This window comes from Danio aesculapii, chromosome 1, assembly GCF_903798145.1.
Source record: "Danio aesculapii chromosome 1, fDanAes4.1, whole genome shotgun sequence".
Classification (NCBI taxonomy): Eukaryota; Metazoa; Chordata; class Actinopteri; order Cypriniformes; family Danionidae; genus Danio; species Danio aesculapii.
In genome coordinates, this window is record NC_079435.1 from 14,341,496 (window position 1) to 14,366,696 (window position 25,201).

A 25,201-nucleotide genomic window follows, 5' to 3' on the forward strand; every position below is an offset into this window, starting at 1 on the left:
CTAACCACTTCACCCCTGGCGCCAACCTGTATTACCTTAATAATTGCGCATGCGTGCATGTTTGTGTTCGGAAATTATGGGATGTGTATTTAGAACTTACATGTGTCTGTTTAACTGTAACATTATAGTATAGTAATTAGCAATAAAAATATTATAGTAATATTGCTTTATATATTTATTTGAAGTCGCAGTGGGTAGCACAATCGTCTCACAGCAAGAATGTCGCTGGGTCGAGCCCTGGCTGGGTCAGTGGGCATTTCTGTGTGGAGTTTGCATGTTCTCCCTGTGTTTCCGTGGGTTTACTCCAGGTGCTCCGGTTTCCCCTACGAGTCCAAAGACATGTTGTATAGGTGAATTGGGTAAGCTAAATTGGCCGTAGTGTATGTGTGTGTGTATGGATGTTTGAATATAATATGTTATGTATAGTATAATATAATATAATACAATATAATATGTGTTTTTTCATCTTACAATCACTTTATGGGTTGTCCCACTAATGTTAGGCAATTCATTTGGTTATTTTTATTCTATAAAGTACCGCCCTCTTACTCTTTATCTGCCCAATCCATAGGAGCAGGAGTGACTTCCACTGTGTCTGTGATTGGTCAGTCGAGCAGCCGTTCATGAAGCCGTAGCAACAGTAATCAGGAAACAAGTGAGTTCGTTTCCTCGCTTACGTGAACTCGTTTCCGTGGGCAACTGAGAGCACAGCTTCAGGAGCTGGTTAAGTCGATAAATACATGCTGTCGAAGTCCCTGTGTTCACTAGGTAGGTGTTGTGATGTTGTCTCTGTGAAATTAGCTTTTCTGTAGTCTGAGTTCATCCCGTGTTTTGTCAGGGTAGTGCAGTAGCTGTCAGGCTAGCTGAGCTTTTTCCTTGTGTTCAGTAACGCGAGCCTGCAAGAAGATAGCCAACGTTTAAACTAGTCCTGCGGTTTATTTCACATGCACTTTACACATTAACGTTAGCAGACAGTGTTGTTCTTTGTTTTACTTAAGTGCCTATATGGTACACTGCTGTAACCGACCACTGTTTAAGTGACAGACGTATGGTAACTAGAAGTTTCAGCAGCTGCTTTGTTATTAAGCACCGAGATTTAGGTAAAGTTGGTTTTATATTCGCACATTCGTTCAGTGACAACTTTTGACATCCTCCCTATATTGTTTACTGCTAATATGATTTCTCCATTTAGAATTTGTAAATATTACTTTTCTGAAATTATATTATTAAGGAGAAAGTCAGAATGTGCCAATATAAAACCAACTTTACCTCGATACATTTTCCACAGGTACTTTTTTTGCTTGACATCCTTCCAGGCTCAACTTGAGGTTAATTATCTTAAAAGGATGATAGAACAGATGCCCACTGCAGCAGTCCAGTTCAACAACTCCAGAGTGAGAGCAAGCAATTCAGGGAAGTAACGTTACATGCAGACAGTGTTTTGAGTGTGAAATTGCCCAAAGCTGATGGGTAATAAAGAGTACTTACCTGTTGTTATAACCCCTCGGTGCTATTGAGGTAAAGTTGGTATTTATATTCGCACATTTGTTTAGTAATAACTTGTGACATGCTTGCTGTATTGTTTACCATGGTACTTTGAATATTCGTTCTGAAATCACAAGTACAGCTCCGTAGCCAGCCTGAGGTAAGGGGTGGTTCTTTTTTCTCCAAAAATTGGCCTTTTTGGGGTTATTCACCTCATTTTCTATTGAATCATGAAATTTAAATGCTGCATTTTAGTGACATTTTTAAGCACTTTTCTGAATTAATTTGTTGGATGGTCATCATAACCGCAATTTTAGACTATTTTAGCCAAAAAAGTATTCAAATCAATTTTAATATGGGCTGCTTTTGGTGCTTCACACCGCTCTATTGGTCATTTTGTTTCAAGAATAAGGAAAGGCATGGGCCGGTAAAATATTCTGACAGTATGATAACCTTAGATAAAAATATCACGGTTTGACGGTATTGTGATTACTGCTCTGAAATATATTATATTTAAATGTCTGGGTAAAAAACGTAAACTTTTTTCCCCTTTGAACACAATATATTTTATTTTGAGAAACATTTAAAATATTTTGGAGCAGTAAACATGTCAGGATGAATAATTCAAATGAGTCATTGACTTCTATCTTCGTTTGTTTCAAAAACACAGATTTCTTTATAATTTAAAACAGCATCTTTGGATATCTTTTCTGCTGGAGATACTGTTGTGCTAAAAAACAAACAAAAAAAAGAAATCTATAAAAAAGTCTTACTCGTGCCTTACGAACCTTATAGTAGAAAACTTTGGCAGCTTTACAACCTTGACTTTTCCAAACCGCGGTATACCTTGAAAATGGTTATCGTTCCATGCCTAGTCCAAGATTTAGAAGCAAAGTTATTTGTAAAATGTTTTCTCCATTAAAAACAATACAGTAGCGAAAGATGACTTCTCTTACATCAGATTGTATGTTTTCTTGCACAGCTGGATGTTGGACTTTGTTAGTATTGGTTAAAACTGATTAGCAGAAGTCACACAGAAGCGACAGCCGACAGAGGATTCTGCTTGGTCTTAAAGCCTTTTTCGATGGGTTATTTTCACCATGATTGCATAGCAGTCAAAATAAAACAAATAAGCTCATGTATGGGACAAATTCTGGACCTTTGTCAGTGAGAGGTGTTCCAAACCCTCCCTGGCTTTGGTTCTGAAGTATGAGTTCAAAACAACATTAGCAAAATGTAAATGACTGTGAACGATGTACTTTGATAGTCATTGGCTGCTAATATGATTTCTCTATGTAGAGTTTGTAAATAATACTCTGAAATTATATTATTAAGGAGAAAGTCAGAATGTGCCAATATAAAACCAACTTTACCTCAATAGCATCGAGGGGTTATAACAACAGGTAAGTACTCTTTATTACCCATCAGCTTTCTGCCATTTCACACATTAAAAACACTGTCTGCATGTAACGTTACTTCCCTAAATTGCTTGCTCTCACTGTGGAGTTGTTGAACTGGACTGCTGCAGTGGGCATCTGTTCTGTCATCCTTTTAGGATAATTAACCTCAATAATTCTAATAATTCTGACTTCAACTGTATTTAACGTTGTTCTTATTTAAACCTTTGATAGTCAATGGCTGCTAATATAGTTGCCCCACTAAGAATTTGTAAAGAATACTTGCCTGAAACTATATTATAAATAAGAATGCGTGAATATTAAACCAACTTTACCTCAGTCTTTGGACAAGTAATGTGTATCCCTGTAAACCTGTGATATTTAACCTATATGTCCAGTTTCACACTTCAGGGATCTGCCATGGTGGATGTGAGTAAGTGGCCTCTTTTCACCCTCTTGAGTGCACAGGAGCTCTCCTCTATTCGACAGGCATGCATCTTTGGCGCATCTGCAAATGAGGCCATCTACATCACCCACGATGATGAAGTAAGCTAACTGCGAAACTGATAGTGTCTTTGTCTGTGTGGGTCTTCGGTGTACTGTTTCAGTAGTTTATATGCTGGGAATGGAATAAAGAGTAACTATGCGCTTCGGTTTGTCCATATGAAAACTGATCTGCATGTCCTCGGACAGGTGTACGTGTTGGGTTTGAACTGCAGTAACTGTCTGGGCACAGGAGACAGTCAAAGCACCATCGCTCCTAAAAAGCTGGACTGCCTGAGTGGGAAGAAGCTGGTCAGTTTGAGCTATGGCAGCGGGCCTCATGTTTTGCTGGTCACTGAAGGTAAGTAGAAGTGTAATTTTTTTTTTTTTTTTTTTTAGTTGACTGATCTCTAGTTTTTCAGCGTGTTTCCATGGGTCATGGAGTTTTCATGGAATTAAAAAAATATCTTCCAGACAATAAAAGTTGGGAAATTATTATTTTATTTTATTTATTTATTTTTTTCAAGTCTTGGAATATAATGGCCCGTTTCCACTGACTGATAAGGTGCAGGTCACCTTTATCAGGCTTGCGTTTTTATTGCAAAAAGGGTACCAATGGTACATCACAAAACAGATGCTTGATACACAAATACTTGTGTATAAATGTTCAATACTAACCTTTCAATAACATGGTTTGATTATAACTGCAGATCAATGATGAGTGTGAGATCAGTGCGAAATAGCCTACTGTAACATTTGCAATTATATAAAATAAATAAATAAATGCAACATGAACACTTACAGTCTCCGATAGGTTACCAATTACAGGAAAACAACACACAGCATACATTTAGTCTTTATTTGGGTTCAAAAACAACACACAATATATGGCCCACAGTAACCTCTCAATGGTATCTTTAATCTTCACCAGCACATGCAGCTTCTTGTTAGAAAGTAATTCCATCATTCTGAGTTCATAATAGTCCAAAATGTGATGATAATAGTTAAATATGGCAGTTTGTTCATGTTTTAGGTTGCTGAAAGAATCATTTGCTCCTTTGTTTTTTGGGGTTTCTCCTTTGTTTTTTCGCGCGTCACTCTTGTGTTTGACCGTTTCTGAAGGGATCGGATGTCAGAGGCACTTCAATAATCAAGCGGATGTTATTACCATCAGCTCAAGTTCGTTATTTCAAATATAGACGTGAGCTCTCTGGAGAAAGTGAAACCGCTCGCACTTTAAACGGCCTTGTAAACAACAACGGGGCACAGGGCAGATTCTGCTCTTCTTGGCTTTGTGGCTGTTCATCAAGATGACGACAAGATTTGTTTAAGCTATGGTTGACCACGGCTCCTTATTATATGTATATGTTATCACGATGTAATGTCTCGACTGTGTATTTAAAAATGACGCTTCCTTTGTTTTCATTCTTCTGCTTGTGCACAAGCTAGTGACGTTTCTTTGTAATCCAATTGCATTCAGCTGTGTGTCTAGCTCTGCCCTTTGGTACCCTTTTGTTACCCTAAAAAAGGGTACCTAGCATAAAAGCTACTGTGCCGTAACACACTCATATGGGTCATAAATGAATTTTTGTTTGTTGTTTTCAATTTTACTTTCCATTTTTTTCAAATGTATTTTTTCTATTGCATTGTTATAGTTTTTTTAGGTGTAGCCTGTATTGGATGCCATAAGTGGCCACTGAGAGAATTGAAAATATAGCTAATTTGGTTTGCAAACTAAGTTTTTCCCCCTCTGCAAGTGGTATTTAGTCATAAATTAAATTACTTTAGATTTAAGTAAATTCAATTGAACTTTCATTCCAGCTTTGTCCTATGCAGTTGCGACGTGAAAACATTTGATTTAAAGATATATTTTCCGTTTTGCCTGCTCCGTGCTCTTTGTAATGCCGATTTCAGACTGCATGATTTTAGCCCCGATTTTGACTCGCCAACATGTTTTGAGAAATCACCGACAAATACCTGAAATCACAGGCAGACCAGTGCTCTTTCACGTAAGTATCAATCACACATTGTGAACAATCAACGACACGATCTGAGAGAATCGCATATGAGTCGCTGACACCCGTCAGATATTTGGCATGCTAAATATCTGAACCTGTCTGCGATTCAAATCACGGCATGTGAAATGTGTTCTGATTGAAAGTAACATCGGCGATTTCCTACAGCCAATGCGAGAGTAGCATCTACTAGTATGGGTATCTGTGGACCAGCGGGAGGTTGGGGGAGAAGTTAAAAGGGCTTCTTTTCAGTCTATTTGGACCCAACAAATGAAGGAAAAACTAGTGTTAATTTTGCAGGAGCACCCGTGTCTGTTTTAAATGTCACCAGGTCAAATAAGAAAAATTGCTAATTTCCTTCAATGGCCAGGTGAGCGTACATTTTCTACCTTACTAAAGGTTTCATTCTCATTATGTAGTTAAAAGCAAAATATATACTACATGACCTTACGTTGTTTCCATGTCACTTATTGTGTGCACTTGGTTATGAAACAGGTTGTGAACCGAGACAAAGTTGTCTACGATTCTCCTATTGTAATGTCATGCATTGTTAAACCTCCTGTCGCCAATCCATCCTGCAGTGTAAACACAGCACTGACAGAACACTAACACAGATAGTCATGCAGTGTGAAAACATCTACGACACAACTACTTTAAAAATGGTGCAGTCTGAACTTGGCATAAGTCATCGAAATTGAGCTTTTTAATCAGGGACAAGTTATGGAATTAGAGTGGGAACCTTGTAGTGATTATTGTGAAACTGTTAGGTTACCTGTAACCAAATAATGTGGTCAAGGAAGGAACACAGTTGCATGATTGTTCTAGCTAAATGTTTGAGGGTCCCATGAAGTGCTTTGAAATGTGCATTTTTTTATTCCATATTTGACGTAATCTCAACCGAAACATGACATTTTTCCCCCTTTAAAAAACAGCCAATAGCATTTTGTTTTATCACCGCTCTGCCAGTGAGAGTGGTTGAGCTCAAGCGCATCAAATGTGAAGTGTCTTGAAGGGGGCGGGGCATGTCAGATACTAGACAGCATTTGATTGGTCAAGATTTTAAGAAAAACTGAAGTATGAGCTGACGTGAAAAAAAACGATGCATTAAATGGAAGAGACAAACTACAAGCTTTTCATGTTTATATCGATTTTATATCTTTTAAACATGAATTTTGTCATTGTTTTGGAGCACACCAGCTTGTAGATATTCTAAAAACTAACAATACTGATACTAATATCTAAAAACATTACTTTAATTTCATAGGACCTTTAACCACAATAATGGGGATGAATTTTATATGATTTTTAAATATGAATTTTATATAACTTTCGTCTCTTTACAGATGGCGAGTTGTATGCATGGGGGCATAATGGATACAGTCAGTTGGGGAATGGGACGACCAATCAAGGTGTGTCTCCTATTTTGGTGTCTACAAATCTGCAGAGCAAGAGGGTGACTGAGGTGTCCTGTGGTTCACACCACTCTTTGGCTCTGACCCATGAGGGTGAGGTGAGGGAATGCTTTTTAACATTGAAATGATGCATTGCAAGAAAATGGAAGCTCATTTTCTTCACATACACTGTAGAAAACGTCCCAACACATATAAGTTAAGTTAACGTAACTAATTTAAGTGGATTGAACATAACAAAAGTAGGTTTCCTCCTAAAAATCTCCAGAATTGTGTTGTTTAAGCTCATTTTAAATAAGCAGTTTAAACAAGCAGCAAAAATTAGGGGTGTCAAAATTAAATGTTTCTTCGGTGCACCGCGATGCAGACGTGGACAATTCGGTATCGGTTCAGTAATAATCATAACAAGGTTATTATGTACTGACGTCATTTATCTCATATACGCTCTGTCTCGAGAGAGGCGATCGCAGGTATTTACAACACTACAGGTGCCAACTACTTAAAAATTTCAATGTGTATGTGTTTTCTGGAAAGTCTTTCACTGGCACTTACAGCAGAAGCCCCTATTTCTCTGTGATTGAGGGAATGAAAGTACTCCATTTCTCTCTCTCTCTCTCTCTCTGTCTCTCTCTCTCTCTCTCTCTCTCTCTCTCTCTCTCTCTCTCTCTCTCTCTCTCTCTCTCTCACTGTGGCCCATTTCACCTGCTGGCGTGACTTTTCCTCTCAGCTGCTGGCGTGACTTTCTCCCCTCTCTTTTCCCCTCGGCTGTATGCATTCCCACAGTTTACCTGTGCATTGTCGCGGGACCCGACCAAATTTTGATGCGGCGTGGGAATAAATTTCCTAATAAAATGCGGGAGCGGTCGATAACTCTGGTGTAATTTTAACAGGAGTGGGCCGTCTCACAATATCGCTCCCGAGCGAGTGAGCGAGGAAGCAAGTGCGTGTGCGCGTGTGCGTGCGTGCGTGTTTGTTTATTGCTGTCTATGTTTGAGTATGTGTGTGAATGAGAGACAGTGTGGTGCTGTGTGTCCGTGTCCGTGTGTGTGTGTTTATACAGACAGCTTTTTATAGCCACCCTCCAAAATACAACACTGTGTATGGAAAGCATCGTCAATGCACCGTGATGCACAGAAATATGCAATTGAACCGAATCGATGGCATGATAATCGTAACCGAACCGTGAGACCAGTATAGGTTCACACCTATAGGTTAGCAAAAATATTTTTTTGAGTGTAAGAAAAGAGGGAAAAAAATTAAAAATCCAGGTTTACTAAGCAGGGCAAATGAATGTAAAAGTGCTGATGGGATGGAAAGTTCTGCAAGTGATCTACTGACAATGCACAATTTAAAGAACACAGACGCAGCAAATCATATCCATGATGACCAGTACAATGCATCAAGACCAGTGAATATTAGGTCGCAAATAAAAGCATTCGATGGTAATTAGTTGTGGGTAATCTACTATTACAGGAGCAAAAATGGGTTAAGACATGCTTTTCAGGGCTGTTAAGTAATTGTGCAAATACATGTAAAATAAATCCTGCAAACCCTAGTCAAGAATGTCACACAATTCATGTAAATAATAGCTTTCTTTTTGAAAGTTTTCCACTTGAAAGGGAAACTTTTATGCATGAATATGCTTATGCCTCTTAACTGAGCATTTGTCACAGTCTCATTAATAAAAAAGAGACAGACAGACAGACAGACAGACAGACAGAGGCCTTTTATATCTTTCTATTTGAGTTTTTTTTTTCTGTGGAACACTAAATAAGATATTTTGAGAAAAGATGAATACATGTAACCATTGACTTCCATTAAAAAAGGTAAAACAAATACTTGAGAAGTCAATACAGGTTTTTAGCTTTCTTTAATCAATCTTCATTTCATATTCTTCATTGTATCTTAATATTTTCTTATTATATCTTTATTATATTTTGTGTGTAACAGATAAAGGAAACTCTTAAAGTTTGGAAAAAGTAAAAGATGAGGACAGAATTTGGGTGAACTATGCCTTTAAGTTAACTCAAAAATTCAAAAGAAGAAAGAAAGTCTGCACTGACTGTTAGTAAATCTGGCCCCAAGTCACAATTATGAGATGACGCCTGAAATTGTCAAGCAACAGGTCCAAGAGAGTCAAGCAAAAGTTCAAATTATGGCATACTAAACCACAATTAAAAGTTATAATTATGACACATTTTATATTTTATTTGAATTTAAACTTTTAAAAATAACTAGCACTTTTTATTTGAAACTTTTAACTTGGTCTTGTACATCATAATTTCCTGTTTTTGTCTTATAGTTTTGATTCAGTTTGGCAATATTTAAAGAGCACATATGATGAATCATCTTTTGAGAGCTGTTTGGACAGAACTGTGTGTAGGTATAGTGTGTCCACAGTCATATTGGAGTGATTTAAAAACACAATAAGCCTTTTTTTTTTGACGTTAACATATGATCCAAATCCCTCCCATTTTGTGGCCCACCGCAGCATAACGTAGGAGTGTGGTTTCCCCACCCACCGAATCGATTGACAGATGTGTATTAACATGTCACCGTAGTAACACGTATAATCACATCAAGAAGACAGGATGTGCGCAAAGCAACTGGGATTAAAAGATCTGTTCAGCTCTCTGTGATCATCAGTCATCATCAAATGTGATCAAGAATGAGATTTACAAGTTTAAAACAGTGCATGTTAGTAATGAATTACAGCGAGTTTACCGTCTTTATCACCACCGCCGCATGTCAGTACAATTATAAAATGCGCTTTAATCCCGGTTTGTGGACGTAAAATCAGGTTTATTTTGTACATTAACATGACGGATATCCATACAGTAGTGTATATTAATGTGTATCCTGTCACATTTGCCTTGCCTTGCTTGTGTATGTACGTGAACTTTTTAACGCCATTGTGTGTGACTCATCATTGCAGAAAGGCTTGAATTAACTCCACAACAAATACATCAAATAATCATTGGGAAAGTTCTTACTGTAGTATTTCTCACAAACGTTACGTGAGATCTGCTTCCTACATGTCTGTCTCTGTGCTGTTTATCTGACGAAGCTGAGGCAGAGACTGAGGCACACTCTGACAGACCTGTGTGAACAGTGGGCGGGAATAACTAGCATTAAATGCACATGCAACAAAAACAGCTACATTGTGTTTAGAGCAGAAAATCCAATATTGTGTGAGATATAATAAATAACCTGATGTGTGTTTTAAGATGAAACTTTACAAACACATTCTGGAGACACAAAAGACTCATCTTAAATCTTGAAATAGGGGTAAAATAGGTGCCATTTTGTAAGTATGTCATAATTGAAATTGAAATTTTTATAATATAATATAGTAATCTGAAAGTAACTGTAGATTTTTCTTGTACTTTTTAGACTATAAGTAGTGGCCCTCTGTGTGATTTTAGGTGTTACACATTTTGAGCGGAAATATTATGTCTATATATTATGTCTGCTTAAAAGCATCACATCTACTGAGACGTCAAACTTTAGTGGTCCACAGACAGTGTGATATTTTGATATTTTAAAGCCTGATTTGTCTTATTCTGGTTGATTAAACATGTAGTTCTCATACTCAGTGAAATAATGCCCTGATCATCCTGTTGATGCACAACCATGTCCATTAATTAAGGTTAAATGTATAACACCCTGCAAAAAAAAAATCAAACCAGAAGAATGAACCGAATATGGAAGTTTTCAAGTTTCTTTGCTCCCTGTCGCATGCTAATCCCATAATCCAAACAAAATCCTTCCTGCTTCTTTTGCATGTAACAAATTCCCTTTTATCAATCTCTTTAGTAACACTCCAGCAGTGGGTTAAATATGTAGGCTACATATTAAAGGCTATTAGGTGGATTTAGGTTTGACAAAACCCTTCTCTCTCCCCATCTGTTTAGCAAGTATAGTTAGCTACTTAGCCTCATGGTGCTCACTGTAATGAGGAGCATGTGACCGTTTTCACTAAGCTGTGAGGGCTTTTGTTCTCACTGTGACTACCAAGATCAGCTCGGAGGCTGTGTTTTCTGGCATGATAATTTCGATTTAGCTACAAAGAAATTATTTAGATTTTAGTTCAACTGCATTTCGCTAGCTGTTGCTAGTCATGTTTATGCAATATTCATAATCAGGTGTTTTTATAAATATCATGTAACACAGATGTTTGTGAATGTAAAAGTTCTGCTAAGTTTCAAAGATCACACCTGTGTGATCCTATTGTTTCACTGGAGTTGTAATGGGTATAGTTTGTAGCGCCTGATTATAAAGTGCAGTATTACAACTATTAATTCAGTGCATGTTCTAATTATATAATGTAAAAAGTGTTATAATGACCATTTCATTTCACCATTATAATGACATTTATAAGGGTTATATTGCCCCTTTCATTTACTAATGTATAATTAAAGCCACGGGTTATGAAATTGAGAATTTAATTTATTTATTCATTCATTTATTTATTCATTTTCCTTCGGCTTAGTCCCTTTATTCATCAGGGGTCTTCAAAGTGGAATGAACCACCAACTATTCCAGCATATGTTTTTACACAGCGGATGTCCTCTCAGCTGCAACCCAGCACTGGGAAACATCCACACACATTCATTCAGACACATACACTACGGCCAATTTAGTTTATTCAATTCACCTATAGCGCATGTGTTTGGAGTGTGGGGGAAACCGGAGCACCCAGAGGAAACCCACTTGAACACGGGGAGAACATGCAAACTCCACATAGAAATGCTAACTGACCCAGCTGGGACTCGAACCAGTGACCTTCTAGCTGTGAGGCGACAGTGCTAACCACTGAGTCACTGTGTTGCTGAAATTGAGCATTTCTCTTTCATATTGTTTAGGTAGCCCAGTTAGCTTATGTACTAGCATAATCATACATCAACTGTTAGCTACCTAGCTACAACAAGCTAATGAAGCTCTGATTAGCCATAAAACAAGATATCACAATAATAGTTTTTGATCAGGCAATCACCACAAACTATCCCTTGGGGAACTAAGCGCACTAGAATTCAGCAGGACCACACCAGCAAACAATGTCCATCTTTAGCCTTAAACATTGCTTTATAGTTGAGGTGAGAAGAATTTTTAATTCTTGACATGTCAAAAAAAAAAGAACACTGTTTTCTGCACTTCAAAAGCAAATTCACATTGCATGCATTTCCCAAGGATCAGCACTCATACTTGAGTATTGATTGTGTATTGATTGAGTAAAAACTGCACCATTGGCAGTTCATATCACTCTGTTTAAGCACTGAGTAAGCATGTAGAGGTGGAATTCAGAAATGGTAATGGCTGATTGAGTTCTGATTCGCATTGTAAGCGATGGATCAATTATTACAGATTTAAGCCTTGGTCTGACCAATCAGAGCAGAGTAGACTCCTAGAGTAAGAGAACCCAGGGTAGAAAATTTGCATAGAAACCCTTCTAAAAGTGAAAGTACACCAGTAGAAATGTTATTTATTTATAATGATTATGCCTCAGTTAAGTCAATATTTAGGTCAAATATGTTTACTTCGAGTTTAATTGTAGTTACATTTTCTTGTCAATTTAGTTGTTTTTTATACTTCACCACTAGGGCTGCACAATAGATCATTTCAGCATCGATACTGGAATGTGATCATTCACAATAGTCACATCGCAAGCATACGCAATGTTGAATCTGTTGTTGTATTGTTGTAATTCATCATTTCGGAAGTGTTTTTTGAGGCTCGTGACTGTGTGAGGATTTTAAAAGCATTCAGGCTTAAGAAATTGTACTGTTTGTAACTTTGACAAATTTTATTTAATTGTTTATATAACGAAGACTATAAGTATTATTGTACATTTGATTATTCTATTTCTGTATACCTGAATACAACTCCTCGGAAAACAATAAAACGCTTTTAATTTAATTAGCATCTTTTTCTTTATTGATTTGATCCATGCTAGTAGATAACAAACATTATTAACTTAACTTATTATATTTCTTATATTGTATGTATGCATATGCAAACCCGCACAGAATCATCCCAATCAATTTTTGCAACAATTTATGCAACTAATCTACTGAAACTGTATTCATATTGCAATATACATTGCAGAATAAAAAAATATCGCAATGTTAGATTTTTCTAGTATCGTGCAGCCCTAATCACAACTTTTGCGTGGGAAGTGGCATACGCACATTTATAAATTTATAGCCATGCTTATAAATGAGTCCTCAGATTTCTGAATGAACCATTTCAGATACTGAGAAAAGAGCTGATGCTGCTCTGCATATTGTGAAAAAATTACAGTCTTTTTAATCTGGGATGGATGGTATTTAGTATGAGACCTCCAAAACAAATGTAGGAACATTTAAAATGGAATAACAGGGGCAGTTACTAATTATCTGTAAACATTAATGGATACTAATTGTATGCTGTTCTAGGTGTTCGCATGGGGCTACAATAACTGTGGTCAGGTGGGTTCAGGGTCCACTGCCAACCAGCCTACGCCACGAAAAGTGTCCAACTGTCTGCAGAACAAAGTGATTGTTAATATAGCCTGTGGACAGACCTCATCAATGGCTGTGACGGATAATGGAGAGGTAAGAGATCAAATTAGTCTTCTACCTCGCTGTTTGTTGAATTACCCAGCCTTATACTTCAAATATTATCTTGACTATTGACTGTTCCATCTGCATGTGTCTTCTTGCTGTATCTGTGTTGTGTGTTGGTTAGTGGTGAAATGTGTTTGTGTGTGTTTCAGGTTTACGGCTGGGGTTACAATGGTAATGGCCAGCTGGGGTTGGGCAACAATGGGAACCAGCTCACGCCATGTCGTTTGATTGCACTACAGGGCTTCTGTGTGCTGCAGGTAAATACTATAAGATCTTGTATGTTCTCAGATTGTTAGCTGCATGTGTAATATACTGACATACAATACTGTTCCATCCTTTTGGGCCATTTATGATGTCGGTTTCAAATAAATGCCATTTTAAAGCTTTGTTTATCAAAGAATCCTGAAAAAAATCCACAGAATCCACCAAGTCACAGAATAATAGTAGGATATCTTCCTTTAACACAACATTAGTCTAATAGAATGATTTCTGAAGGCTGTATGAGACTTGAAAATGGGGCGGCACGGTGGCTCAGTGGTTAGCACTGTCGCCTCACAACAAGAAGATCGCTGGTTTGAGTCCCGGCTGGGCCAGTTGGCATTTCTGTGTTTGTATGTTCACGTGGGTTTTCTCCGGGTACTCTGGTTTCCCCCACAGTCCAAAGACATGCGCTACAGGTGAATTGAATAAACTAAAATTGGCCGTAGTGTGCGTGCGTGCGTGTGTGAATGAATGAATGAGTATAAGGGTTTCCCAGTACTGGGTTGTGGCTAGAATGGCATCCGCTGCATAAAACATATGCTTGAATAGTTAACGGTTCATTCCGCTGTGGCGACCTTTGAAATAGAGACTAAGCTGAAGAAAAATGAATGAATGGGCCAGAAATCCCAAACATTTGAAAAGTAATCCACAAGATGGTGGTAAACTCTCTCTCTTTTTTTTTTTTTTTTTTTTTTTTTTTTTTTTTTTTTGCAGATTGCATCAGGTTATGCTCATTCACTAGCACTGACCGATGAGGGTCTGCTGTATGCATGGGGTGCAAACACTTATGGCCAGCTGGGCACCGGCAACAAGAGCAACCAGCTCAGCCCTGTACAGGTCATGACTGAGAAAGAAAGGTAAGGCATTTTGGGAATAAATAGTACACAAATATTTTCCTGCCATGAGCTGTCTGGATTGATAAATATGATTAAAGGGCCATGAAACCCCCCTCTTTCAGTTCAAGTCTACCTCAGAATGTTTACAAAAATTGCTCCGAGATGCGCATGGAGTGCTGTGAGCTGTGGGAGGAGTGGGTGTGGCTGGCAGAGCAGGGGAAAAAGAGGGGCGTGAACAACTGTTTGCGCCCGTACTGTCAGTTGCCGCACAAAGTGAGACACAAACCGTGAGGAGACCCATGATTTAATAGTTTACAAAAGTTGAAATGCAAAGAAATAAACAGTAATTTAATGTCTTGCTACATTTGTTATTCATGATTTCATATACACATAATAATCACAATTTGTTATATCATCATAAAGATATTTATATAAACACTATAAATGAGGAGGACTTCTCTCCTCCTCAATACTCGGGTCGGAACGCAGCCAAAGTGGATAGCAGTGCTGCAGGTCTCTTACCCTGTCTATTTCAACCATTAACCCTATCGGTAATCCGGAGGCTTTTAAATATAGGCGAACACCGCAGCACTGATATAGGCGATGTGTCTGAACGGTAACGAACTCAACTGATAAAAGACAGTCCGCCATTCCCCAATTCTCATTCAGCTCTCCTGGCAAAAATGCTTGCTGCAAACCAACAGCTTTGCTTTATCGGCCCTGACAGCATCACGGGGAAACGCATGCAACAAACCCTGTGGATCATGGAAACAAGCACATACGACCCGTGCTGTGTGTATAAGCGGTCTCACCCAGTCATTGGGTCTCACAGCTTGGCAGGTCTGCCTCGCCTTCGGAAATTTGATTTTGATCCTGCCACAAAAATTATTTTTAAACTCGGAGGCTGAAATTAGCTGACAAAAGCTCAAAATTACCCAGTTTCCCCCACAATTAAAGCTGACGTGTGCTAACGTTGTCTTAACTGGTGCTCAACACACACAAATCTGTTAAAATCTTTTAAAAAGTACTCGAGGGTGTCTTGAAGTGCTGATAGTTTGTATATCTACAAGCCTACTATCAGTTTCTTTTTTGAATGAGAAATAGAGTATTGATGCCTGCTGATATATAGAAATATTTCCTTGTGTAAAATGCATGTAATAGGGGTCAGTGGTGCCTGTAGTGTGTTCAAGTGCAGAGATGTCGCTTGAATGAGGAAACAACACGGTTGACTTTTGTCACTGCTTGTTCTTTAGCATTGGCTCGGTATGACATAGCCTTAAAGGGCTAGTTTACCAAAAAAAGTAAGATTCAATCATCATTTTCACATCTATTACTTGTTCCAAACATTGATTCTTCTGTTGAACACCAAGGAAGATATTTTAAAGATCGTTGGAAAGCAGCAGCCATTGACTGTCTATGGTATTTTTTTGTTCCTACCAATGATATCAATGGTTTGCAGCATTCTTCTTAATATATTGTTTTGTGTTCAACAGAAGAAAGAAATTGCTAAACGTTTAGAACCACTTGTGTGTGAGTAAATGATGAGGAAATCACGGTATGTTGACGTTTGCATTTTGTCAATACCATTGTTGGTCTGAATTGTCGCATCCCAGGGTGATTTCCTGTTGGTCTGGAAAGAGTTTCCTGCAAGTCATCCTGTTTTGAGTTGAGCGTGAGGAGTAGGTCTCTTCGCCCTCCTGGAAGGTCACGGAAGTCCTCTCTGTTAACATTAGATTGTTTGAAGTTTGCGTAACAGATCAGGTGAACTCATTATTCAGTAATGTTCGTAAATAAAAATCTAACCAATGAATCGCTCCTCTTCCTTTGGTCCTTTCCTTTTTCTGTCCCTGTTTTTCCTCCATGTGTCCCTGTTCTCCACCTTGGGCTCCTCCATTCTTCCTGCTTTTTTGACGACGACGACGACTCTGTCAGGATTGTGGAGATCGCTGCCTGTCACTCCACGCACACCTCTGCGGCGAAGACTCAGAGTGGTCAGGTTTATATGTGGGGTCAGTGTCGCGGTCAGGCCATTGTGCTGCCACACCTAACACACTTCGCCAGCACAGACGACGTCTTCGCCTGCTTTGCCACACCATCTGTAATGTGGCGGATGCTTTCAATGGGTGAGTGGTGTTGATTTTTTTTTTTTTTTTTTTTTTTCAGTTGGAGGGGCGTGGTTAAATATATGCAAACTGAGAATTTAAATGAAAAAAAAAAAACAGGAAGTGCATTTTTCTATTTTTTTTCTTAAAGACATGCACACATGAATTGTTCATCACAAAACTAGCAATGTAAGCTAACAAAATTATTTGGTTAGTTTTGCTTTCATTCGTACTTTGTTTAGTTTGGATGCATGCTTTTCTGAATTGCCTTGATTGTAGTCTTGAGTTTTCTTCTAGGAATGTGTACATCACAATTTCCTGAAATGTAATTATTGCCCAGGGTGTCCGCGAGGTTGTAAATGGTAGTAAATTAAATTAGCCAAAAAAGGGCCTTAAAAAGAAATAAACGTCATCTGACGAGGTATTAAATTTTTGAGGCCAATTTTTTTTAATAAAATTTCAATTTGTATTAAGTGCAGGCCTTTATTCTAAAATTTACGTGGATTTAGCAATGTCATGTGAGGTAGTGTCCGGGTCCCCTACCAGGTCCTCACTTATAAACCGGTTAAGATAGCCTTCAGATATCCGGGCGGTTGTTTTTGCATTTCGGCAGGTTTTGGATAATTTTTGGGCTGGAATCGGTCAGCTACAAACCACAAACCATCTTGCTGCCAACCATATATACGCGAGCTCGCTTTCATTCATTAGTTAAATAAAACATGGGGAAATGCAAGTTTTCTGAACTCTGGCTGGAGGACTCAAGATTTAAAGACTGGCTTAGGCCTGTAGTTGGCAACAGCCTCGAAGCTTATTTCCACATCTGCAAGAATTAATATAACCTCACTTTCACGCACATCACGTAGCGCCTGCAGTTAAACTCACAGCGGTTTATTATGACACTTTTATCGATCATTTTTTTCCTGCAATTGACCGCAAGAACAAACATAGACATGTTGTCTGATTGACAAGCAGCACCTAATTATGTTCAAAAGAATTTAAAACGCCAAATGGGATAAATTTATACCCCATTTCGAAAGTAAAACATACTCTAATAGGTAGTGCAGTGTGTTTATGAGAGGGGGGCAATATTTCGATGTGATCCGGTTATGTTGTGGTTCTGTGACTGCTGGTGTTGGTTGCTGTATGGTTAACAATTATGACAGGTAAAGTAACAAGGTTAAAATAAATAAAATATTAATCTAATATTTTAGGTGTTTTTTTTGTGCGTTTGGGTACGTTTTGGACCGTTTTTGGGCTGGAAAAAGTCTGCTATATCTGGCAACACTAATAATAGCTTGGCAACAGAACCGCGACACCAACACAGAATCTATCGGCACAGCTGTCTAACCATGCTAAGAATTCCGGGTCGAGAACGGTTTGTAATCGTGCTGCGCCGTTCCAGACTCAGTGGAGAAACAACTGTAACCATATCGACATTGATTAAAGCTATGGACAAAAGCCCATTGTGACATCTTGATTAATCCCTCTGCTTTACTTAAATGTATATGTTATCTGCAATATGTTATTCCATTTGGAAAGATATTTCTTTTATGCCACTACAGTTGCAGCTTTAAGTCTTTAAGTGCTGGTAAAATAGGTAGTAAAAGGTATTAAATTCAACTTAAGAAGTTCTATATATACCCTGTCGCCATGGCATTTCCTTGGGGGGCGGGTCCATTTTGAGTTGTTGCCATGTTCATGCTGTGCATGCATTACCCTTCAACTTGTGCAAACTGAAAATATGCCTATGGAGAACATAAATTTTACAAAAACCAAATTTTGTAAAAATGTTTTTATGCTTTTATGAATTGGTTATTTTTAAAAAAACTGCAATGGAAACGTTTTTTTTTTTATTTTTTCCTTTTTTTTTTCAATCAGTTATATGTATATTGTCACATGATCTTTTCTTTAAAATACTGCTATGCAGTACATGTTAGACACTGGCTCCCCTGTGTATGTTGCAGCAGGTACAAGGTTTTAAAACACATGTAGATGCTTTTTTTTTGTTATTACTGGAGTAACTGAAGCACAAGCTGAAAAGGCTCCGCCCTCTTCTGGATATGGGGACAGGGAGCAGCTTATTTGGATTAAAAGAGACAAAAATATGTTTTTCCTTCTACTCAAACGTAGATCTTTGTAGCTGAAACGTCGCAGACATTCTGGGGACATTTATATTCTATTCAATTAAAATGTCATAATAGAATGCAAATGCATTTCTACTTTTATGATATGCGTTGATCTTTGATGCAGACACTGTTGTTACATAACTGCTGAATTTTATTATCAGAGCATGATGATTTCCTGACTGTGGCCCAGTCCCTTAAAAAGGAGTTTGATAATCCAGAGACGTCTGACCTTAAGTTCAGCATTGATGGGAAGTACATCCATGTCCATAAAGCTGTCCTCAAAATCAGGTGATGACTTTGATATATCAGTTAAATAATAAGAATCAAGCAGCTCACTTGTTTACTGTTAATTTCTGAACTGTCTCCTGTTTCATCCCATTTTGAGTTCAGGTGTGAGCACTTTAGATCAATGTTCCAGTCACACTGGAATGAAGATATGAAGGAGGTGATTGAGATTGATCAGTTCTCGTACCCGGTGTACCGCTCTTTCCTGGAGTTCCTCTACACTGACAGTGTTGATCTTCCTCCTGAGGACGCCATCGGTGGGTTCAGCTCTTGACTCAGATCTCATTTTGTTCCATTTTTGTCACCTCACTTCGCATTTATGCTATAGTTTTATTTGAATATTATCTAAGTTCACGGGTTACATGAACAGAATATCTACAGAGCAGAAGAAATTGCAAGCTATCCTTGATGTAGTCTAACACGATTATACTGGATCAGGTCCAATACATAGTACGTAATATCCCCCCAAAAAATATGTGTCTACATATTACGTAATCTACTATAACGCCCATGACAGTTGTGATGAGTGTTGGGGTAGGTGTAGACCTTAATAACTCTGAGGTTTGGGTTTAGGGTTGGGGTAGGTATAGACATTAATAACACACAATGTAATAGGTAATATAATAATTAATATAAATAATTCTCATTTCTAGCAACAATTGCTTGCGCCTGCACATCTACTACACATTATTATCTCAAATAATCACTCGCTACAACCGAGGTATTCAGAAGATCATCTCCGAACACACAGCAAGTCTGATGAGTCTTGATTTCTGCTGCGACATTCGGATGGTAGGGTCAGAATTTGTGGTCAATCCTGCCGTGTATCAGTGGTTCAGGCTGGTGGTGCTGGTGTTATGGTGTGGAGGATATTTTCTTGCCACACTTTGGGCCCATTAGTACGAATTGAGCATCGTGTCAGCACCACAGCCTACCTGAGTATTGTTGCTGACCATGTTCATCCCTTTATGACCACAGTGTACCCATCTTCTGATGGCTACTTCCAGCAGGATAACGCACCATGTCATTAAGTAAAAACCATCTCAGACTGGTTTCTTAAACATGACAATGAGTTCACTGTACTCAAATGGTCTTCACAGTCACCAGATTCCAATCCAATAAAGCATCTTTGAGAAGTGGTGGAATGGGAGATTTGCATCATGGATGTGCAGCCGGCAAATCTGCAGCAACTGTGTGATGCTAACATGTCAATATGGACCAAAATCTCAGGAATATTTCCAGTACCTTGTTAAATCTTTGCCACGAAGGATTAAGGCAGTTCTGAAGGGAAAAGGGGGTCCAACCCGGTGCTAGTAAGGTATACCTAATAAAGTGGCCGGTAAACTAACCTTGCATCCACAATGCATGTTATAAAAAAAGTAGAGAATTCAGGATGCTCGAAACATTTGTTGTACCTTTTTTAAAAAAGCTGAACATATTTGGATCTCTCTTGTAGGACTTCTGGACTTGGCAACCTCATACTGTGAAAACAGGCTGAAGAAGTTGTGCCAGCACATCATCAAGAGAGGCATCACAGTGGAGAACGCCTTCTCTCTGCTGTCTGCTGCCATCAGATATGATGCCGAGGTAAAACTCAACCACACTGGAGGCCTGGCTTAACCAGAACCATTGCCTGCTTTACCAGAGTATTAGTTTCCCTCTGCCACTATCTAGTTTCAATTATTTATGCAAATGATCAAGAAAAGTATTATTGAAAGCTAATGCACAGAGTCAGTATTGCAAGCTAATGATGTTTTATTTTGCATGCCTGTTCAGTCACTCACAATTACGCGTTCATGCTTTCTTTCATGCAAAGGATCTAGAGGAGTTCTGTTTTAAATTCTGTGTCAACCACTTGACCGAGGTCACGCAGACAGCTGCGTTCTGGCAGATCGACGGCAACATGCTGAAGGAGTTTATCTGCAGAGCCAGCCACTGTGGAGCCTTCAAAAACTGACTCTGACAGCCAGCAGACGCACACACACACATACACACACCATACATGTGGAGGATCCATCTGTTGCTGCAGTCGCACCTCCCGGCAGATAGGGGGCGCTGTCACACCACTCGGTCATCACACACACTGCCCCCTGTCGAGCATCAGAGGAACTCCTGTGATGGATCAGATGGTTGAAGAAGGGTTTAGATCTCTGTTAATCTCATGTACAACCATTTTGTACAACATTACAGAAAGAAGAGATTTCTGTGTGTGTTATACGCGTAGAGGACATTTCTTGTGCTGCAGATGGAGGAATAGTGTGAGATTTTGGGCCAAATAAAGGCATAGTTCAGCTGTGATGCATAAATGTACCACTTAAAAGCAGACAGGGGGACAGATTTGTTCTTATTGTTGTTGTTTTTATTTCTTCTTCATGGGTAATATTAAACAGGTCACTAATTAGGTTTCTTGCGGTGATGCAGTGCATTACAAGTTGCTCTTTTTATTGTATTGTATAGGCTGGGATCTGTAAATGTGCATTACGGTGGACTCAGTCAGCAGACGTTGATGTGGGCTGGTTTTTTTTAATGTTACTGACCAAAACCTGCTCTATTTTGTTATTGCTTGATGTGAAGGCTTAACTTTTGCTCTTCAGATAAAGAAAGCTACTCTTTGTTAATGCTTTGGCCGTTTTGACGCTGTATGAAACAGCATCTGCAGTATTGACCGTTACATTTTAGTCTGATGTTTAAGTTTGATCAAGTATTCTTGATAGTTGCACTAGTGGTCGGATCACTACAGGGTTTCTATCAACCTTTGCACCTTTTATTTTGGTGTGAAGCACTTGGATTTCACAGTGCTGATGCCTGTGGAGAGATTTATTTGTTACAAATGGCTGTGTTTGGGTTTTTCACATGTACATACTGTACAGTTTTTGCATTAGTTTTGTAAATTTTAATCTGTGCACATCACATGTGCCGCAGTTTCTCTTGTAAGTTATGAATTTGATCCATTAAAAATAAATAAAGCTTTTCTTATAAGTTACACAGGATGGTTTTATTTATTTATTTTTAAGTGTATGCCAATTTACCAACATATGTATTTATTTGGTGTAAAATCTGAATAGTTATGTAGATTTATTATGACTATTTCTTGACTACTAAAGGGCAGACTGCCTCATACATCTTGTTTTGATGTCTTTCAGGGGGGGATCAAGCATTAATTAGGTGGGTCAGCCCCCCTGTAATTCGCAGTCTGGTCGTTAGCATGTGGGTTGACGAGAGACCAATTAGTGAGTATGGCAGGAAAAATACCAACATATGTATTTATTTGGTGTACAATCTGAATAGTAACAGATTTGTTATGATATTTATTTTTATTTCCCATAAGCACTGATTTTGTGTTTCGGATTGGATGAGAGTTGGATTGCCCCATCAGTGTTGGGGTAAATGCTTTACAAGTAATGCGAGATACACAATATAGCTTTTCTACGTAACGAGTAAAGAAATGCATTACTTGAAAAATTAATAATATTTTAGTTTCTTTTAAAAAAAATATCATTCTAGTAACTTTTGTTTAATTTTAGCTTTTTAAAACTAAATTTCCGAATTAAAAATAGTCACGTTGAATCACACACAATGCAGGAACAGACAGAAATCAAGATGGCAGAGAAATCAGGGTGTTTGAAAACGGATATGTAATGGACGTAAGATAGCCTGATTGCTCTGCCTTCTTGATTTCTGTCTGTTCCTGCATTTCATTGTGTGTGTGATTCAACGTGACTTTGCTGATTATAATTTGGAAATTTATTTAAAAAAAAAAAAAGCTAATTAAACTAAAAAGTTACTAGAATTATATTTTTTAAAAAGTAACTAAAATATTATTACTTAACCTTTTCAAGTAATGCATTACTTTACTCGTTACTTAGAAAAGCTATATTACGTAACTTGCGTTACTTGTAAAGCCTCATTATTTTGAATGCTTGGAAGAAAAGGAAAAGGGGATCGTCTCAATGAACAGTGAATTTACTTTACTAATAAGACAAAAAGTACAAAAGTAGCAAACACATTGCTTATACAGAATGTATAGCTCTGGGCTCTAGAAGTTCTAAGACATTATCTTAAATAAAAAATGTTATGTTTTTTTTTGATGGGTAAATGATGGTTATACAGAGCGTTGTTAATTGTAGAGCTCCTCTATTTAAAAAAGAAGAAATAAAACCCCCTGCAAGTTCTAAAAGAGGTCAAGCCTCATCCAGGTAAGAAAAAATAACGCAAAACTAACTCAAAAGTGACGTAAAACATTACTTTCCATAAAAAGTAACTAAGTAACAACTAGTACATTTTTTAAGGAGTAACTCAGTATTGTAATGCATTGCTTTCCATAAAAAGTAACCAAGTAACACAACTAGTTACATTTGGGGAGTAACTCAGTATTGTAATGCATTACTTTTCATAAAGAAGTATACGAAGTAACGCAACTAGTTACTTTTTTGCAGCGTAACTCAATATTGTAAGGTACTTTTAAAAGTAACTTTCCCCAGCACTGGACATCATACACTCCCTACACATCTCAATTTTAAAGTATTGTGACAGGCTGTTTACACATACAGAAAAACACAATTAAAAGCTATCATTTCCCAAAAGATTTCTTACACATAGCCAATTTGTTTCTAATAATTTTTTTTCATGATGTGTTTATCAATAAAGCTCATAATCTACTAATTATAGTTCCTAAAAGTGATGCAGAAGTTTTAGTCTCATTAAATGAGTAAGCTTTTTTGAATTTCTAAATCATTTGTGTGTAAATATAAAAGATTATTATTCATTGCATAATTTGATTAAATTAACAAAAAGTCGTAGACTCACCTATTTAATGAACATTTTAGCTGTTTTAATCATACTTGTTAACGTGTTTAAAGTGAAAACAAATATTTTTAACGGTATGGAGTCATTGCTCTGGGTTATCATGAGACCAATTAGTAAGTATGGCGGGAAAAATACCGTCGCTTTGCCCAGTTCACTATTTACTCTGCCTGAAGTGGTTCCAGTATTTTATGAGTTTCTTTTTTCTATTTAAACACAAAATAAGACATTTTAAAGAAAGCCTTTAAGCTTTGATTTTCAGTAGGAAAACAAATACTATGGAAGTCAATAGTTCCAGCTTTATTAAAAAAAAAGTAAATGGGTCATTCCCACTATTCGGTGCCATTTCAGGGTAACTGTTCCTTAAAAAAAATTCTGGGATTTTATCACTTCAGTTGATCAGTGAACCAAAGTTATATATTCAATTCAATTACATCTAATTTATTAATCAAACTTGTTATCATGTTTTCGGTGTTTTGAGGGATTTTGAGTGGTTCTCAATGATATTTGTGATATTAAATAGACGGTGACAGGTTAGCTTTACTGCACCTATGGATGACCATGAAAGACTGCAGGTATTTTTTATTTAACTGTTTAACTTCTGTGTTCGAGCAAGTGTATAATAATATACACTACGCATCTAGTTTTACAGACACCAACAAACACAATTATTAAAGAAACATGTTTTGTAAACACTTACACTGTCTGTCGGAGCTCTAGGTTTGCAGATTTTAAAAGGCTGAATTAATATTTTTGGAGCAAACATGCATTCATAATGGTATGAACCATTATAGGGGTAGTCAAATATTTATTGAAGTTTTCTGTTATTTTAATTATCAATATTATTTAAGATACAGATCAGAGCAAACTTTCTTAACTGTTAAAGGGCAGACCCCCTCATCCATCTTGTTTTAATGTCCTTCAGGGGGGGTTAATTAGGCAAGTCAGACACCCCCAAACCCTCCTGTAACTCGCACCCTGGTCGTTAGCATGTGTTTAAAGTGAAAACAAATGTTTTTAATAGTATGGAGTCTCTGAGTTGTCCTGAGACCAATTAGTGAGTGTGGCGGGAAAAATATCGGCGTTTTCCGCATATGGAAGTCAATAGTTGCAGCTTTCTTCAAAATATCTTCTTTTGTGTTTAAGACATCTGAAAAAGGTTTGAACCATGCAAAGAGTAAGTAAATGGTACCATTTATTTTGGTTGAACTATACATTTTAAAGACTTTTTTTCTTGCAGAAATGTAAAGCTAAAGTTAAGCTCACTATAAATGTGTGTGAAGTGATAAATTCGGGGTGTGGTGTTTGTTTGAGTCTTTCTGAAATATTCTGGAAGGCAATCACATTTCTGAGGAATCGGAACCAGATCAGAACAGGAGATCCTTTAAGAAAAG

General features: G+C 37.7%; 1 protein-coding gene across 2 annotated transcripts; it reads left to right on the plus strand.

Moving 5' to 3' along the window:
• The first annotated feature begins 625 nt into the window (after positions 1-625).
• Positions 626-21,987, plus strand: rcbtb1 (regulator of chromosome condensation (RCC1) and BTB (POZ) domain containing protein 1). 2 transcript variants are annotated; one of them, XM_056456641.1, is made up of 12 exons: positions 626-768; positions 3,281-3,428; positions 3,576-3,726; positions 6,724-6,890; positions 13,224-13,382; positions 13,544-13,651; positions 14,370-14,512; positions 16,424-16,614; positions 18,881-19,007; positions 19,110-19,261; positions 20,461-20,591; positions 20,821-21,987. In XM_056456641.1, the coding sequence occupies exons 2-12, from the start codon at positions 3,303-3,305 to the stop codon at positions 20,959-20,961; spliced, it is 1,596 nt and encodes a 531-aa protein (XP_056312616.1). In that variant the 5' UTR covers positions 626-768; positions 3,281-3,302; the 3' UTR covers positions 20,962-21,987. The 2 variants fall into 2 exon arrangements, with proteins under 2 accessions (XP_056312616.1, XP_056312617.1); XM_056456642.1 differs by having other exon boundaries at positions 3,294-3,428.
• Positions 21,988-25,201: the final 3,214 nt, after the last annotated feature.

Excerpts from the sequence above, each read along its gene's own strand:
- rcbtb1 (XM_056456641.1), top strand. The coding sequence starts at position 3,303 with ATGGTGGATGTGAGTAAGTGGCCTCTTTTCACCCTCTTGAGTGCACAG. Across the intron at positions 13,652-14,369 it reads AGGGCTTCTGTGTGCTGCAG|ATTGCATCAGGTTATGCTCA; the intron begins GTAAATACTATA and ends TTTTTTTTGCAG. Across the intron at positions 19,262-20,460 it reads TCCTCCTGAGGACGCCATCG|GACTTCTGGACTTGGCAACC; the intron begins GTGGGTTCAGCT and ends TCTCTCTTGTAG.